This window comes from Salmo salar, unplaced genomic scaffold, assembly GCF_905237065.1.
Source record: "Salmo salar unplaced genomic scaffold, Ssal_v3.1, whole genome shotgun sequence".
NCBI classification, from domain to species: domain Eukaryota; kingdom Metazoa; phylum Chordata; class Actinopteri; order Salmoniformes; family Salmonidae; genus Salmo; species Salmo salar.
In genome coordinates, this window is record NW_025548445.1 from 1 (window position 1) to 15,698 (window position 15,698).

Genomic DNA, 15,698 nt, shown 5'->3' on the forward strand with positions numbered 1-15,698 from the left:
TAGCTTCCGTCCCTCTCCTAGTCCCAACCTGGGCTCGAACCAGGGACCCTCTGCACACATAGACAACAGTCACCCCACGAAGCATCGTTACCCATCGCGCCACGGCCCTTTTGCAGAGCAAAGGGGAACAACTACTTCAAGGTCTCAGAGCGAGTGACGTCACCCCGATTGAAACGCTATTAGCGCGCACCACCGCTAACTAGCTAGCCATTTCACACCGGTTACACCACCGCTAACTAGCTAGCCATTTCACATCGGTTACACCACCGCTAACTAGCTAGCCATTTCACACCGGTTAACCACCGCTAACTAGCTAGCCATTTCACATCGGTTACACCACCGCTAACTAGCTAGCCATTTCACATCGGTTACACCACCGCTAACTAACTAGCCATTTCACATTGGTTACGCCACCGCTAACTAGCTAGCCATTTCACATCGGTTACACCACCGCTAACTAGCTAGCCATTTCACACCGGTTACACCACCGCTAACTAGCTAGCCATTTCACATCGGTTACACCACCGCTAACTAGCTAGCCATTTCACACCGGTTACACCACCGCTAACTAGCTAGCCATTTCACACCGGTTACACCACCGCTAACTAGCTAGCCATTTCACACCGGTTACACCACCGCTAACTAGCTAGCCATTTCACATCGGTTACACCACCGCTAACTAGCTAGCCATTTCACATTGGTTACACCACCGCTAACTAGCTAGCCATTTCACATCGGTTACGCCACCGCTAACTAGCTAGCCATTTCACTGATTGTACGGAGATTGTGAAAGCCGGTTAAATGCCGTCTCTTGACGAGGTAAGAACAAGATGGACGTCGGGAGAAGTGCAGCATTATCATAAGTAGACGTGTGCTTGGAATACGGAGGAGGAGGAACGGAGGGAAAAAGAGAGGCAGAGGAGGTCTGAGAGAGAGAGAGGGAGGAAGAGGGTGAGCTTGAGTCGGTTAAAAATGGAGGGAAAATGGGAGATGGTTTGTTAAAGAAGAATGGTAGAAAGTGTAAACAGAGTGAGCTGAAGACAGGAGGAGAAATGGAAGTGAAGGAGGTCAAAGTATCGGAGGTGGTAGGTGTGGGGAAGTTCTCGAAGCTGAGGGTTGCACCGAGGGTCAGGATAAAGATACATTTTACATACATTTTAGTTCTTATCCAGAGCGACTTACAGTAGTGAATGCATACATTTCATAAATGTTTTCTCTGTACAGGTCCCCCGTGGGAATCGAACCCACAACCCTGACGTTGCAAACACCATGCTCTACCAACTGAGCCACACAGGACCAAGATGAGTCTGTGACAGTAAGAGTGAAGTTTTTGGGAAAAGTAGACCCTTGCCTTTTGGCTGATCCATTTGTGGTTTCAGGGTGGGTGAAAACAGAGGTAGGTGCTGTGTGTAACGGTTTAGCTTCCGTCCCTCTCCTCACCCCAACCTGGGCTTGAACCAGCACACATCAACAACTGACACCCCACGAAGCACCGTTACCCGTCGCGCCACAACAGCCACGGCCCTTGCAGAGCAAGGGGAACAACTACTTGAAGGTCTCAGAGCTGACACACATCAACACTGTTACATCATCACTGTTACATCATCACTGTTACATCATCACTGTTACATCATCACTGTTACATCATCACTGTTACTGACACACATCAACACTTACATCATCACTGTTACATCATCACTGTTACATCATCACTGTTACTGACACACATCAACACTGTTACATCATCACTGTTACATCATCACTGTTACTGACACACATCAACACTGTTACATCATCACTGTTACATCATCACTGTTACATCATCACTGTTACTGACACACATCAACACTGTTACATCATCACTGTTACATCATCACTGTTACTGACACACATCAACACTGTTACATCATCACTGTTACATCATCACTGTTACATCATCACTGTTACTGACACACATCAACACTGTTACATCATCACTGTTACATCATCACTGTTACATCATCACTGTTACTGACACACATCAACACTGTTACATCATCACTGTTACATCATCACTGTTACATCATCACTGTTACTGACACACATCAACACTGTTACATCATCACTGTTACATCATCACTGTTACATCAACACTGTTACATCATCACTGTTACATCATCACTGTTACTGACACACATCATCACTGTTACATCATCACTGTTACATCAACACTGTTACATCATCACTGTTACATCATCACTGTTACTGACACACATCAACACTGTTACATCATCACTGTTACATCAACACTGTTACATCATCACTGTTACATCATCACTGTTACTGACACACATCAACACTTACATCATCACTGTTACATCATGACTGCTACATCATCACTGTTACATCATCACTGTTACTGACACACATCAACACTTACATCATCACTGTTACATCATGACTGCTACATCATCACTGTTACATCATCACTGTTACATCATCACTGTTACATCAACACTGTTCCATCATCACTGCTACATCATCACTGTTACATCATCACTGCTACATCATCACTGCTACATCAACACTGTTACATCATCACTGTTACTGACACACATCAACACTTACATCATCACTGTTACATCATCACTGTTACTGACACACATCAACACTTACATCATCACTGTTACATCATGACTGCTACATCATCACTGTTACATCATCACTGCTACATCATCACTGCTACATCAACACTGTTACATCATCACTGTTACATCAACACTGCTACATCAACACTGTTACATCAACACTGTTACATCAACACTGTTATATCATCACTGCTACATCATCACTGACACATCAACACTTACATCATCACTGTTACATCATCACTGCTACATCATCACTGTTACATCAACACTGTTACATCATCACTGTTACATCATCACTGTTACTGACACACATCATCACTGTTACATCATCACTGTTACATCATCACTGTTACATCAACACTGTTACATCAACACTGTTACATCATCACTGTTACATCAACACTGTTACATCATCACTGTTACATCACTGCTACATCATCACTGTTACATCACTGCTACATCATCACTGTTACATCAACACTGTTACATCATCACTGTTACATCATCACTGTTACATCATCACTGTTACTGACACACATCATCACTGTTACGTCACCCGATTGAAACGCTATTAGCGCGCACCACCGCTAACTAGCTAGCCATTTCACATCGGTTACATGTGGAATCGGTGAAGTGATGTTAGGATATATAAGTTATTCCGTACGAGCTTTTGTGCCGAATACATTACGTTGTTACAGGTGTCAAGCTTATGGGCAGCAGTGCATAAGTTGTCATATTCTAAGGCAGTGAAGAAAGTAGAGGAAGATGGGTCAAGGTGGAGGGATCCTGAGAGGAGTGGTGTAGTAGTAGATCTGGACCAGAACAGAGAGGAGTGGTGTAGTAGTAGATCTGTACCAGAACAGAGAGGAGTGGTGTAGTAGTAGATCTGGACCAGAACAGAGAGGAGTGGTGTAGTAGTAGATCTGGACCAGAACAGAGAGGAGTGGTGTAGTAGTAGATCTGTACCAGAACAGAGAGGAGTGGTGTAGTAGTAGATCTGGACCAGAACAGAGAGGAGTGGTGTAGTAGTAGATCTGGACCAGAACAGAGAGGAGTGGTGTAGTAGTAGATCTGGACCAGAACAGAGAGGAGTGGTGTAGTAGTAGATCTGGACCAGAACAGAGAGGAGTGGTGTAGTAGTAGATCTGTACCAGAACAGAGAGGAGTGGTGTAGTAGTAGATCTGGACCAGAACAGAGAGGAGTGGTGTAGTAGTAGATCTGTACCAGAACAGAGAGGAGTGGTGTAGTAGTAGATCTGGACCAGAACAGAGAGGAGTGGTGTAGTAGTAGATCTGGACCAGAACAGAGAGGAGTGGTGTAGTAGTAGATCTGGACCAGAACAGAGAGGAGTGGTGTAGTAGTAGATCTGGACCAGAACAGAGAGGAGTGGTGTAGTAGTAGATCTGGACCAGAACAGAGAGGAGTGGTGTAGTAGTAGATCTGTACCAGAACAGAGAGGAGTGGTGTAGTAGTAGATCTGGACCAGAACAGAGAGGAGTGGTGTAGTAGTAGATCTGTACCAGAACAGAGAGGAGTGGTGTAGTAGTAGATCTGGACCAGAACAGAGAGGAGTGGTGTAGTAGTAGATCTGTACCAGAACAGAGAGGAGTGGTGTAGTAGTAGATCTGGACCAGAACAGAGAGGAGTGGTGTAGTAGTAGATCTGGACCAGAACAGAGAGGAGTGGTGTAGTAGTAGATCTGGACCAGAACAGAGAGGAGTGGTGTAGTAGTAGATCTGGACCAGAACAGAGAGGAGTGGTGTAGTAGTAGATCTGGACCAGAACAGAGAGGAGTGGTGTAGTAGTAGATCTTTTAGTAGATGGTAATGAGTGTAGGGGTAGATGGTAGGGTATTTAAATAGTGGAGTAGGGTGGTAGGTTGGTAATGAGTGTAGGGTTAGATGGTAGATGGTAGGGTATTTAAATAGTGTAGTAGGGTAGTAGATGGTAATGAGTGTAGGGTTAGATGGTAGATGGTAGGGTATTTAAATAGTGGAGTAGGGTGGTAGGTTGGTAATGAGTGTAGGGTTAGATGGTAGATGGTAGGGTATTTAAATAGTGTAGTAGGGTGGTAGATGGTAATGAGTGTAGGGGTAGATGGTAGATGGTAGGGTATTTAAATAGTGTAGTAGGGTGGTAGATGGTAATGAGTGTAGGGTTAGATGGTAGATGGTAGGGTATTTAAATAGTGTAGTTGGGTGGTAGGTTGGTAATGAGTGTAGGGTTAGATGGTAGATGGTAATGAGTGTAGGGGTAGATGGTAGATGGTAGGGTATTTAAATAGTGTAGTAGGGTGGTAGATGGTAATGAGTGTAGGGTTAGATGGTAGATGGTAATGAGTGTAGGGGTAGATGGTAGTGAGTGTAGGGTTAGATTGTAGATGGTAGGGTATTTAAATAGTGTAGTAGGATGGTAGATGGTAATTAGTGTAGGGTTAGATGGTAGATGGTAATGAGTGTAGGGTTAGATGGTAGATGGTAATGAGTGTAGGGTTAGATGGTAGATGGTAATGAGTGTAGGGTTAGATGGTAGGTGGTAATGAGTGTAGGGTTAGATGGTAGGTGGTAATGAGTGTAGGGTTAGATGGTAGATGGTAATGAGTGTAGGGTTAGATGGTAGGTGGTAGGGTATTTAAATAGTGTAGTAGGGTGGTAGTTGGTAATGAGTGTAGGGTTAGATGGTAGATGGTAGGGTATTTAAATAGTGGAGTAGGGTGGTAGATGGTAATGAGTGTAGGGGTAGATGGTAGATGGTAGGGTATTTAAATAGTGTAGTAGGGTGGTAGATGGTAATGAGTGTAGGGTTAGATGGTAGATGGTAGGGTATTTAAATAGTGGAGTAGGGTGGTAGATGGTAATGAGTGTTGGGTTAGATGGTAGATGGTAATGAGTGTAGGGTTAGATGGTAGATGGTAGGGTATTTAATAGTGGAGTAGGGTGGTAGGTTGGTAATGAGTGTAGGGTTAGATGGTAGATGGTAGGGTATTTAAATAGTGTAGTAGGGTGGCAGATGGTAATGAGTGTAGGGTTAGATGGTAGATGGTAGGGTATTTAAATAGTGTAGTAGGGTGGTAGATGGTAATTAGTGTAGGGTTAGATGGTAGATGGTAGGGTATTTAAATAGTGTAGTAGGGTGGCAGATGGTAATGAGTGTAGGGTTAGATGGTAGATGGTAATGAGTGTAGGGTTAGATGGTAGATGGTAGGGTATTTAAATAGTGTAGTAGGGTGGTAGATGGTAATGAGTGTAGGGTTAGATAGTAGATGGTAATGAGTGTAGGGTTAGATGGTAGATGGTAGGGTATTTAAATAGTGTAGTAGGGTGGTAGGTTGGTAATGAGTGTAGGGTTAGATAGTAGATGGTAATGAGTGTAGGGTTAGATGGTAGATGGTAGGTGGTAATGAGTGTAGGGTTAGATGGTAGATGGTAATGAGTGTAGGGTTAGATGGTAGATGGTAATGAGTGTAGGGTTAGATGGTAGATGGTAATGAGTGTAGGGTTAGATGGTAGATGGTAATGAGTGTAGGGTTAGATGGTAGATGGTAGGAATATTTGTTGATTTATTCATTTTAAGTTTCAAGCAAAGTGTAAAGGAGTTAAACTCCAGTCTAGTAAGTGGCGCTAATGCAACATTTATTGGATGCCCAGCACTGTTAAACCTCCTCGAAGAAGAAGAAGAAGGAGGAAGAGGAGGAGAAGGAGGAGGCTATCAGCAAAACGACCACTCCTTCCCATATTGTGCAGTCTTGTTGAGGCGGAGTCATTTCAAAAGGCGGTCAGCCAACACAAGGAAAGTCACCGACAGCACTGCCTGCATCAGCTCCTAACTTGTATTTCAACGAGAATAATTATTATTTGACAGAATTTCTCCAGTCGAGGTTGATCCGTATTCCAGTCGCTGCTGAAATGTCTGATTTAGAGAGACTGAAGATGACGGGCGCTGGGAAAGCTATCGCCTTGTTGACAAGCGGCGGAGATGCACAAGGTACAGGATGATTAGGGAAACGGACAAACATCTCTCCAGTTATTTATCAACTAGGGCTTCGTTATGTTAGTTGTGTAATCCCTACAGCTCGTCGGTCATATGTTAACTGTTAGTTATTTCACTTTGATCATCATTTTAAACTATTATTTTACGCGAGTTGTTGACATGGGGTTTTGACAGCTGAAAGGAAAAAACGAAGGGTTTGACAATATTATCCAATAAATGTGTTTTCGTGCATTTTTGCAGAAATGACTCGTTCCATTTATAATGTTGTAAAAGTCATAATATCCTAGTTTTGTGTCCTCACCCATCGATTTAATAGAATCAGTTTGCAAAATGTTTGTGGAAGCGCTACTTTAAACTGAAGGTGCATTTGATTGAGATCACGCTGTACGCCGGGTGAGCGGATATCGTGTTTAGAACCAATATAATGCTGTGAAAAGTGTAAACTCTGGCATTATTTCGCACCGGGCGAACTAGACAAGCGCACCCCTATCAGCGCACTACGTCAGTGAGTGTGTATTGGGCCATACGTGCAGCATGTCAGGTAGGAGAGAGGAGGAGCCATTTATTGCATTCCCGTTGCATGTTTGAGCAGAGATCTTCAAGGTTACAGACCTCAGCCTACTGCAGAACTAGACAGTTGGAGGACCATCCTACTCAGTGAATTTAATACAATTCAAAATCAACGTTTTTTTTGATACAGTGAAATGCTTTACTTTCTCTAACCAACAGTGCAATTTTTTAAGTTAAAAAGGTATTAAGTGAACAATAGATAAGTAAAGAAATTAAAACAGCCAAAAAGACAGTGAAAAATAACAGTAGCGAGGCTACATACAGGCACCGGTTAGTCAGGCTGATTGAGGTAGATATGGTTAAAGTGACTATGCATATATGATGAACAGAGAGTAGCAGTAGTGTAAAAGAGGGGGTGGTGGGCGGGACACAATGCAGATAGTCTGGTTAGCCATATGATTACATATTCAGGAGTCTTATGGCTTGGGGGCAAAACCTGTTGAGAAGCCTTTTGGTCCTAGACTTGGCACTCCGGTACCGCTTGCCGTGCGGTAGTAGAGAGAACAGTCTATGACTGAGGTGGCTGGGGTCTTAGACAATTTCTAGGGCCTTCCTCTGACACCACCTGGTGTAGAGGTCCTGGATGTCAGAAAGCTTGGCCCCGATGATGTACTGGGCTGTACGCACTACCCTCTGTAGTGCCTTACGGTCGGAGACCGAGCAGTTGCCATACCAGGCAGTGACGCAACCAGTCAGGATGCTCTCGATGTTGCAGCTGCAGAACCTTTTGAGGATCTCAGGACCCATGCCAAATCTTTTCAGTCTCCTGAGGGGGAATAGGCTTTGTCATGCCCTCTTCACGACTGTCTTGGTGTGTTTGGACCATGATAGTTTGTTGGTGATGTGGACGCCAAGAAACTTAAAGCTCTCAACCTGCTCCACTACAGCCCCGTCGATGAGAATGGGGGCGTGCTCAGTCCTCTTTTTCCTGTAGTCCACAATCATCTCCTTTGTCTTGATCACGTTGAGCGAGAGGTTGTTATTCTGGCACCACCCGGCCAGGTCTCTGACCTCCTCCCTATAGGCTGTCTCCTCGTTGTTGGTGATCAGGCCTACCACTGGTGTGTCGTCTGCAAACTTAACCTCTTACATCTAGATGTTCCGCTAGCTCCAATATCCAATGATGGGCGTGGCGCGAATTACAAATTCCTCAAAAATACAACAACTTCAATTTTTCAAACATATGACTATTTTACAGCATTTTAAAGACAAGACTCTCCTTTATCTAACCACACTGTCCAATTTCAAAAAGGCTTTACAGCGAAAGCAAAACATTAGATTATGTCAGCAGAGTACCCAGCCAGAAATAATCAGACACCCATTTTTCAAGCTTGCATATAATGTCACAAAAAACAAAACCACAGCTAAATGCAGCACTAACCTTTGATGATCTTCATCAGATGACAACCCTAGGACATTATGTTATACAATGCATGCATGTTTTGTTCAATCAAGTTCATATTTATATCAAAAACCAGCTTTTTTACATTAGCATGTGACGTTCAGAACTAGCATACCCCCGCAAACATCCGGTGAATTTACTAAATTACTCACGATAAACGTTCACAAAAAACATAACAATTATTTTAAGAATTATAGATACAGAACTCCTCTATGCACCCGATATGTCCGATTTTTAAAATAGCTTTTCGGTGAAAGCACATTTTGCAATATTCTCAGTAGATAGCCCAACCATCACGGCTAGCCATTTAGACACCGACCAAGTTTAGCCCTGATCAAACTCCAATTTACTATTAGAAAAGTTTGATTACGTTTGTTGTCTTCGTCAGAATGCACTCCCAGGACTGCTACTTCAATAACAAATGTTGGTTTGGTCCAAAATAATCCATCGTTATATCCAAATAGCGGCGTTTTGTTCGTGCGTTCTAGACACTATCCGAAATGGTAAATCAGGGTTACGAGCAAGGCGCAATTCGTGACAAAAGATTTCTAAATATTCCATTACCGTACTTCGAAGCATGTCAACCGCTGTTTAAAATCAATTTTTATGCCATTTTTCTCGTAGAAAAGCGATAATATTCCGACCGGGAATCAGAGTTTCGGTAAACAGAGGGAAAAACAGAAAGACGGGGGCGGCCAGTGCACGCGCCTAAGCCCACTGTCCCCTGATCGGCCACTTGACAAACGCGATAATGTGTTTCAGCCAGGGCTTTGAATTACGTCATTCAGCTTTTTCCCGGGCTCTGAGAGCCCATTGGTGCCGTAGGAAGTGTCACGTAACAGCAGAGATCCTCTGTAATGGATAGAGATAATCAAGAAGGGCAAGAAATTGTCAGACAGGGCACTTCCTGCATGGAATCTTCTCAGGTTTTGGCCTGCCAAATGAGTTCTGTTATACTCACAGACACCATTCAAACAGTTTTAGAAACTTTGGAGTGTTTTCTATCCAAAGCTAATAATTATATGCATATTCTAGTTTCTGGGCAGGAGTAATAATCAGATGAAATCGGGTACGTTTTTTTATCCAGCCGTGAAAATACTGCCCCCTAGCCATAACAGGTTAATGATGGTGTTGGAGTCGTGCCTGGCTGTGCAGTCATGAGTGAACAGGGAGTACAGGAGGGGACTGAGCACGCACCCCTGAGGGGCCCCTGTGTTGAGGATCAGCGTGGCAGATGTGTTGTTACCTACCCTCACCACCTGGGGGCGGCCTGTCAGGAAGTCCAGGATCCAGTTGCAGAGGGAGGTGTTTAGTCCCAGGATCCTTAGCTTAGTGATGAGCTTTGAGGGTACTATGGTGTTGAACGCTGAGCTGTAGTCAATGAATAGCATTCTCACATAGGTGTTCCTTTTGTCCAGGTGGGAAAGGGCAGTGTGGAGTGCAATAGAGATTGCATCATCTGTGGATCTGTTAGGGCGGTATCCAAATTGGAGTGGGTCTAGGGTTTCTGGGATAATGGTGTTTAATGTGACCCATGACCAGCCTTTCAAAGCACTTCATGGCTACGGATGTGAGTGGTACGGGTCGGTAGTCTTTTAGGCAGGTTACCTTAGTGAATAAGTGAAACCTTAAAGTTAGCCTTTTTTTGATAAAACTATACTAAATATGTCAATGTCACCAAATAACTGTTTTGCGTTGAAGGTCTACAGTAGCCTAAACAGCACTTTCTGTAGCTGGAGGACGGCTATTTTCCGTCCTCCTCTGGGTACATTGATTTCAATACAAAACCTAGGAGGCTCATGTTTCTCAACCCCTTCCATAGACTTACACAGTAATCATGACAACTTCCGGAGGACGTCCTCCAACCTATCAGATTTCTTGCAGCATGAACTGACACCCAATCAAAAGATCACAGAATGAATCTAGTACTGAAAGCATAAACTACAGCTAGCTAGCACTGCAGTGTATAAAACATGTAGTCAGAGTGAGAGACAAAAAAATAGTTGAACAGTTTTTAACAAGGAGAAGCAGCAGAGAGAGAACAAGAGAAAGCTAGCTATATTTTTACCAGACCTGGGATTTCGGGGTTTTAAGCCTGAATGATTTTGTCTCAGCTCCGAGTATTCTGCCCTGCTGGGATGGTGTAAAACAAACTAGGCTACACTGCAATACTCCAACATGAGCCCCGGACTGCCCTGCCTTTATATTGCTGCCTAAAACCAGCATTTCTGTAAACGGTGGTACTTTAAGAAGCAGAGTCAAAATAGTTTTCCAAATATAATTTTTGATTCGTCCAAAGAAATTATATTTCGGCGCGCGTGGGGCGACTGCTCATTCCCTGAGGGCGAGAGCACAAAGATGAGAAGGACGGAGTGAAACTTTGTTAGCTTGCTATTACTATAGCCCACGATGATGTAATTCAGAGTTATTGACCTCACGGTAAGCCAGATGTAATTCAGAGTTATTGACCTCACGGTAAGCCAGATGTAATTCAGAGTTATTGACCTCACGGTAAGCCAGATTCCAGTAATTTACATTTCAACATGTTGACTGAAAAGCTGCACTGAGAGATAATGTCATTGTAAATAAGAATTTGTTCTTAACTGACTTGCGTAGTTAAATAAAAGGTTAATACAATATATAAAAAAATAGACATATAGACATTTTCTATGCGCATGGCCTCATTACTGGCCCAGCGCTCTGACCACTAGGCTACCTGCCACCCCGATATTAAACAATATATGATCAAAGAAATCTATAGTATGACAGATGTATTTTTTTTTATTGCAGTTTGTAATCTGACCCTCTGATATCCAGGAATGAATGCAGCTGTCCGCGCTGTGACCCGGATGGGGATATTTGTTGGAGCCAAGATGTATCTCGTATATGAGGTACTGTTATCCATACGCCATCTATTTTACCCCACACCAGTTTTAAAACATATCGTTCATTACCCTGCGTCTTACAGTCAGTTAGCCTAGTTAGCCTGCGTCTTACGGTTAGTTAGCCTAGTTAGCCTGCGTCTTACGGTTAGTTAGCCTGTGTCTTACAGTTAGTTAGCCTGCGTCTTGCGGTTAGTTAGCCTGCCTGCGTCTTGTGGTTAGTTAGTTAGCCTGTGTCTTGCGGCTAGTTAGCCAGCCTGTGTCTTGCGGCTAGTTAGCCAGCCTGTGTCTTGCGGCTAGTTAGCCAGCCTGTGTCTTGCGGCTAGTTAGTTAGCCAGCCTGTGTCTTGCGGCTAGTTAGTTAGCCAGCCTGTGTCTTGCGGCTAGTTAGTTAGCCAGCCTGTGTCTTGCGGCTAGTTAGTTAGCCAGCCTGTGTCTTGCGGCTAGTTAGTTAGCCAGCCTGTGTCTTGCGGCTAGTTAGTTAGCCAGCCTGCGTCTTGCGGCTAGTTAGCCTGCGGCTTGCGGTTAGTTAGCCAGCCTGCGTCTTGCGGTTAGTTAGTTAGCCTGTGTCTTGCGGCTAGTTAGTTAGCCTGCGGCTAGTTAGTTAGCCTGCGGCTAGTTAGTTAGCCTGCGGCTAGTTAGTTAGCCTGCGTCTTGCGGCTAGTTAGTTAGCCTGCGTCTTGCGGCTAGTTAGTTAGCCTGCGTCTTGCGGCTAGTTAGTTAGCCTGCGTCTTGCGGTCAGTTAGCCAGCCTGCGTCTTGCGGTCAGTTAGCCAGCCTGCGTCTTGCGGTCAGTTAGCCAGCCTGCGTCTTGCGGTCAGTTAGCCAGCCTGCGTCTTGCGGTCAGTTAGCCAGCCTGCGTCTTGCGGTCAGTTGGTTAGCCAGACTGCTTCTTGCGGTCAGTTAGTTAGCCAGCCTGCGTCTTGCGGTCAGTTAGTTAGCCAGCCTGCGTCTTGCGGTTAGTTAGTTAGCCTAGTTAGCCTGCGTCTTGCGGTTAGTTAGTTAGCCTAGTTAGCCTGCGTCTTGCGGTCAGTTAGCCAGCCTGCGTCTTGCGGTCAGTTAGTTAGCCTAGTTAGCCTGCGTCTTGCGGTCAGTTAGTTAGCCTAGTTAGCCTGCGTCTTGCGGTCAGTTAGTTAGCCTAGTTAGCCTGCGTCTTGCGATCAGTTAGCCAGCCTGCGTCTTGCGGTCAGTTAGCCAGCCTGCGTCTTGCGGTCAGTTAGCCAGCCTGCGTCTTGCGGTTAGTTAGTTAGCCTGCGTCTTGCGGTTAGTTAGCCAGCCTGCGTCTTGCGGTTAGTTAGCCAGCCTGCGTCTTGCGGTTAGCCAGCCTGTGTCTTGCGGCTAGTTAGTTAGCCTGCGTCTTACATGTCCGAAGCTTCTTTGTTTCCTTCAACTGACATTATCAGTAATATGACAATAGGATGTTCTGCTCCGTCATGACCAGTATTGATCTGATTGCAAGATGTGATTTGATGATTTTTTTTTCTCTCAGGGCTACCAGGGTCTGGTGGATGGAGGGGACAACATCAAGCTGGCCCACTGGCAGAGTGTCACCAACATCATACAACAGGTAATAGTGACCTATAGTAGCTAATGCACTCTGAAAGAGAAGTCTAAACTCTACTGGTGCCAGGAGTCATGATCAGAGCCATTTACATGGGATGATCAAAAGAGCGGGACCAAAAATCGGCTCTGGCATTTCTACCACCATTTTCTTCCTTGAGCACCATTATTATCCAGATCATTAGAATTGTTCTAAAATAAAAAAGTAAACAATACCCAATAGGAAGAAAAATAATTCCCGCCCATCTGGCATTTGTCTGAAATGCCAGATTGTCTTTATTTTTTTTTAAATTTAACTTTTATTTAACCAGGAAAAACCCATTGAGGTTAAAAACCTATTTTTCGAGGACGACCTGGCAAGGAGGCAAAACGGGGGAATAGCAGCGTGTCCAGTACACCCCTGGCTTGAGCTTTGATGGTGAGGGAAGGAGAAATATTTGAAGTGATCACCAACTGTGTCGGCGGATCAACATGATGAACTGTGTCTCTTTCTCTGATCCTCATGACACGTCTCTTCAGCATCTGGTTTGATTGAACTATTTCTCTCCAAAAACAGTGAGGTCCAGAAGTATTGGGACTGTAAACACGTGTCTAGTTTTCATGCGAGTAAAGTCGTACCGTATAAATACAAAAATCACGAAAGCTGTGATAATTTGTTTATTCGACATGGTGGGATCTTTTTGAGTCAGTAAAAAGACAGTGGAAAATCTTTTTTTTTTTTGTATAAATTGTATAAATGCTGACAGGTCATTAGGTCATTTGACATGGTGGGATCTCTTTGTGTCAGTAAAATTAATAATGCGAGAAATGGATGGAAATCCTTTATGTGTAAATATTGATATAATAACCAGTTTATGGAAGGTAACTTGGAGTCAGGTGAGGATCTGTTGTGTGGTCCCCCCCACTACGACGCTGGGAAACCATGCAGTCTATTAGACTACAGATGAAATAACTGATGAACTTCACAGGGTGGTGATAGTACGCGGTGATGAACTTCACAGGGTGGTGATAGTACGCGGTGATGAACTTCCCAGGGTGGTGATAGTACGCGGTGATGAACTTCCCAGGGTGGTGATAGTACGCGGTGATGAACTTCACAGGGTGGTGATAGTACGCGGTGATGAACTTCACAGGGTGGTGATAGTACGCGGTGATGAACTTCACAGGGTGGGGATAGTACGCGGTGATGAACTTCACAGGGTGGGGATAGTACGCGGTGATGAACTTCCCAGGGTGGTGATAGTACGCGGTGATGAACTTCACAGGGTGGTGATAGTACGCGGTGATGAACTTCACAGGGTGGTGATAGTACGCGGTGATGAACTTCACAGGGTGGGGATAGTGCGCGGTGATGAACTTCACAGGGTGGTGAAAGCGCACGGGGATGAACTTCACAGGGTGGTGAAAGCGCACGGGGGATGAACTTCACAGGGTGGTGAAAGCGCACGGGGATGAACTTCACAGGGTGGTGAAAGTACACGGTGATGGGCTTGATGCTCCTTTCCAATAAATATCAAGGGTCTTATTCTGGTGACATGATGAAATGTACACTGGACACCAGTACCAAGTCGATTTGCAGGGGTACAAGGTAGTTGAGCGAGATATGTACACATACACTGAGTGTACGAAACATTAGGAACACCTTCCTAATATTGAGTAATATATTCGTCAGGACATGGACTCTACAAGGTGTCGGCGTTCCACAGGGATGCTGGCCCATGTTGACTCCAATGCTTCCCACAGTTGTGTCAAATTGGCTGGAGGTCCTTTGGGTGGTGGACCATTGTTGATACACACTGGAAACTGTCCAGCAGCGTTGCCGGTCTAGACACACTCAAAACGGTGCGCCTGGCCCCTACTACCATACCCTGTTCAAAGACACAAATCTTTCGTCTTGCCTATTCACCCTCTGAATGGCACACACATACACAATCCATGTCTCAAGGCTTAAAAATCCTTCTATAACCTGTCTCCTCCCCTTCATCTACACTGATTTGAAATGGATTTAACAAGTGACATCAATAAGGGATCATAGCTGTCACCTGGATTCACCTGGTCAGTCTGTCATGGAAAGGCAGGTGTTCCTAATGTAGGTTGGGATAAAGTGACTAGACAACAGGATAGATAATAGACAGTAACAGCTGCATATGTGATGAGTCAAAGAGATAGTCAATGCAGATAGTCCAGGTAGCTATTGGTTAAATCAAATGTATTTGTCACATGCGCCGAATACGACAGGTATTTGGTATTTTATTAGGATCCCCATTAGTTCCTGCCAAGGCAGCAGCTACTTTTCCTGGGGTTTATTATGGATCTCCATTAGTTCCTGCCAAGGCAGCAGCTACTCTTCCTGGGGTTTATTATGGATCCCCATTAGTTCCTGCCAAGGCAGCAGCTACTCTTCCTGGGGTTTATTATGGATCCCCATTAGTTCCTGTCGAGGCAGCAGCTACTCTTCCTGGGTTTTATTATGGATCCCCATTAGTTCCTGCCAAGGCAGCAGCTACTCTTCCTGGGGTTTATTATGGATCCCCATTATTTCCTGCCAAGGCAGCAGCTACTCTTCCTGGGGTTTATTATGGATCCCCATTAGTTCCTGCCAAGGCAGCAGCTACTCTTCCTGGGTTTTATTATGGATCCCCATTATCTGTTGCAAAAGCAGCAG

At 44.5% G+C, this 15,698-nt stretch overlaps 1 protein-coding gene across 1 annotated transcript in view; it reads left to right on the forward strand.

Annotated features, from left to right (window-relative positions):
- The first annotated feature begins 6,327 nt into the window (after positions 1 to 6,327).
- LOC106582566 (ATP-dependent 6-phosphofructokinase, liver type) overlaps positions 6,328 to 15,698 on the forward strand; it is a 57,715-nt gene continuing 48,344 nt past the window's right edge. Inside the window, 3 exon segments of the mRNA XM_045712385.1 lie at positions 6,328 to 6,615; positions 11,411 to 11,484; positions 12,963 to 13,040. Coding sequence (XP_045568341.1) covers positions 6,537 to 6,615; positions 11,411 to 11,484; positions 12,963 to 13,040 — 231 coding nt within the window. The 5' untranslated portion in view covers positions 6,328 to 6,536.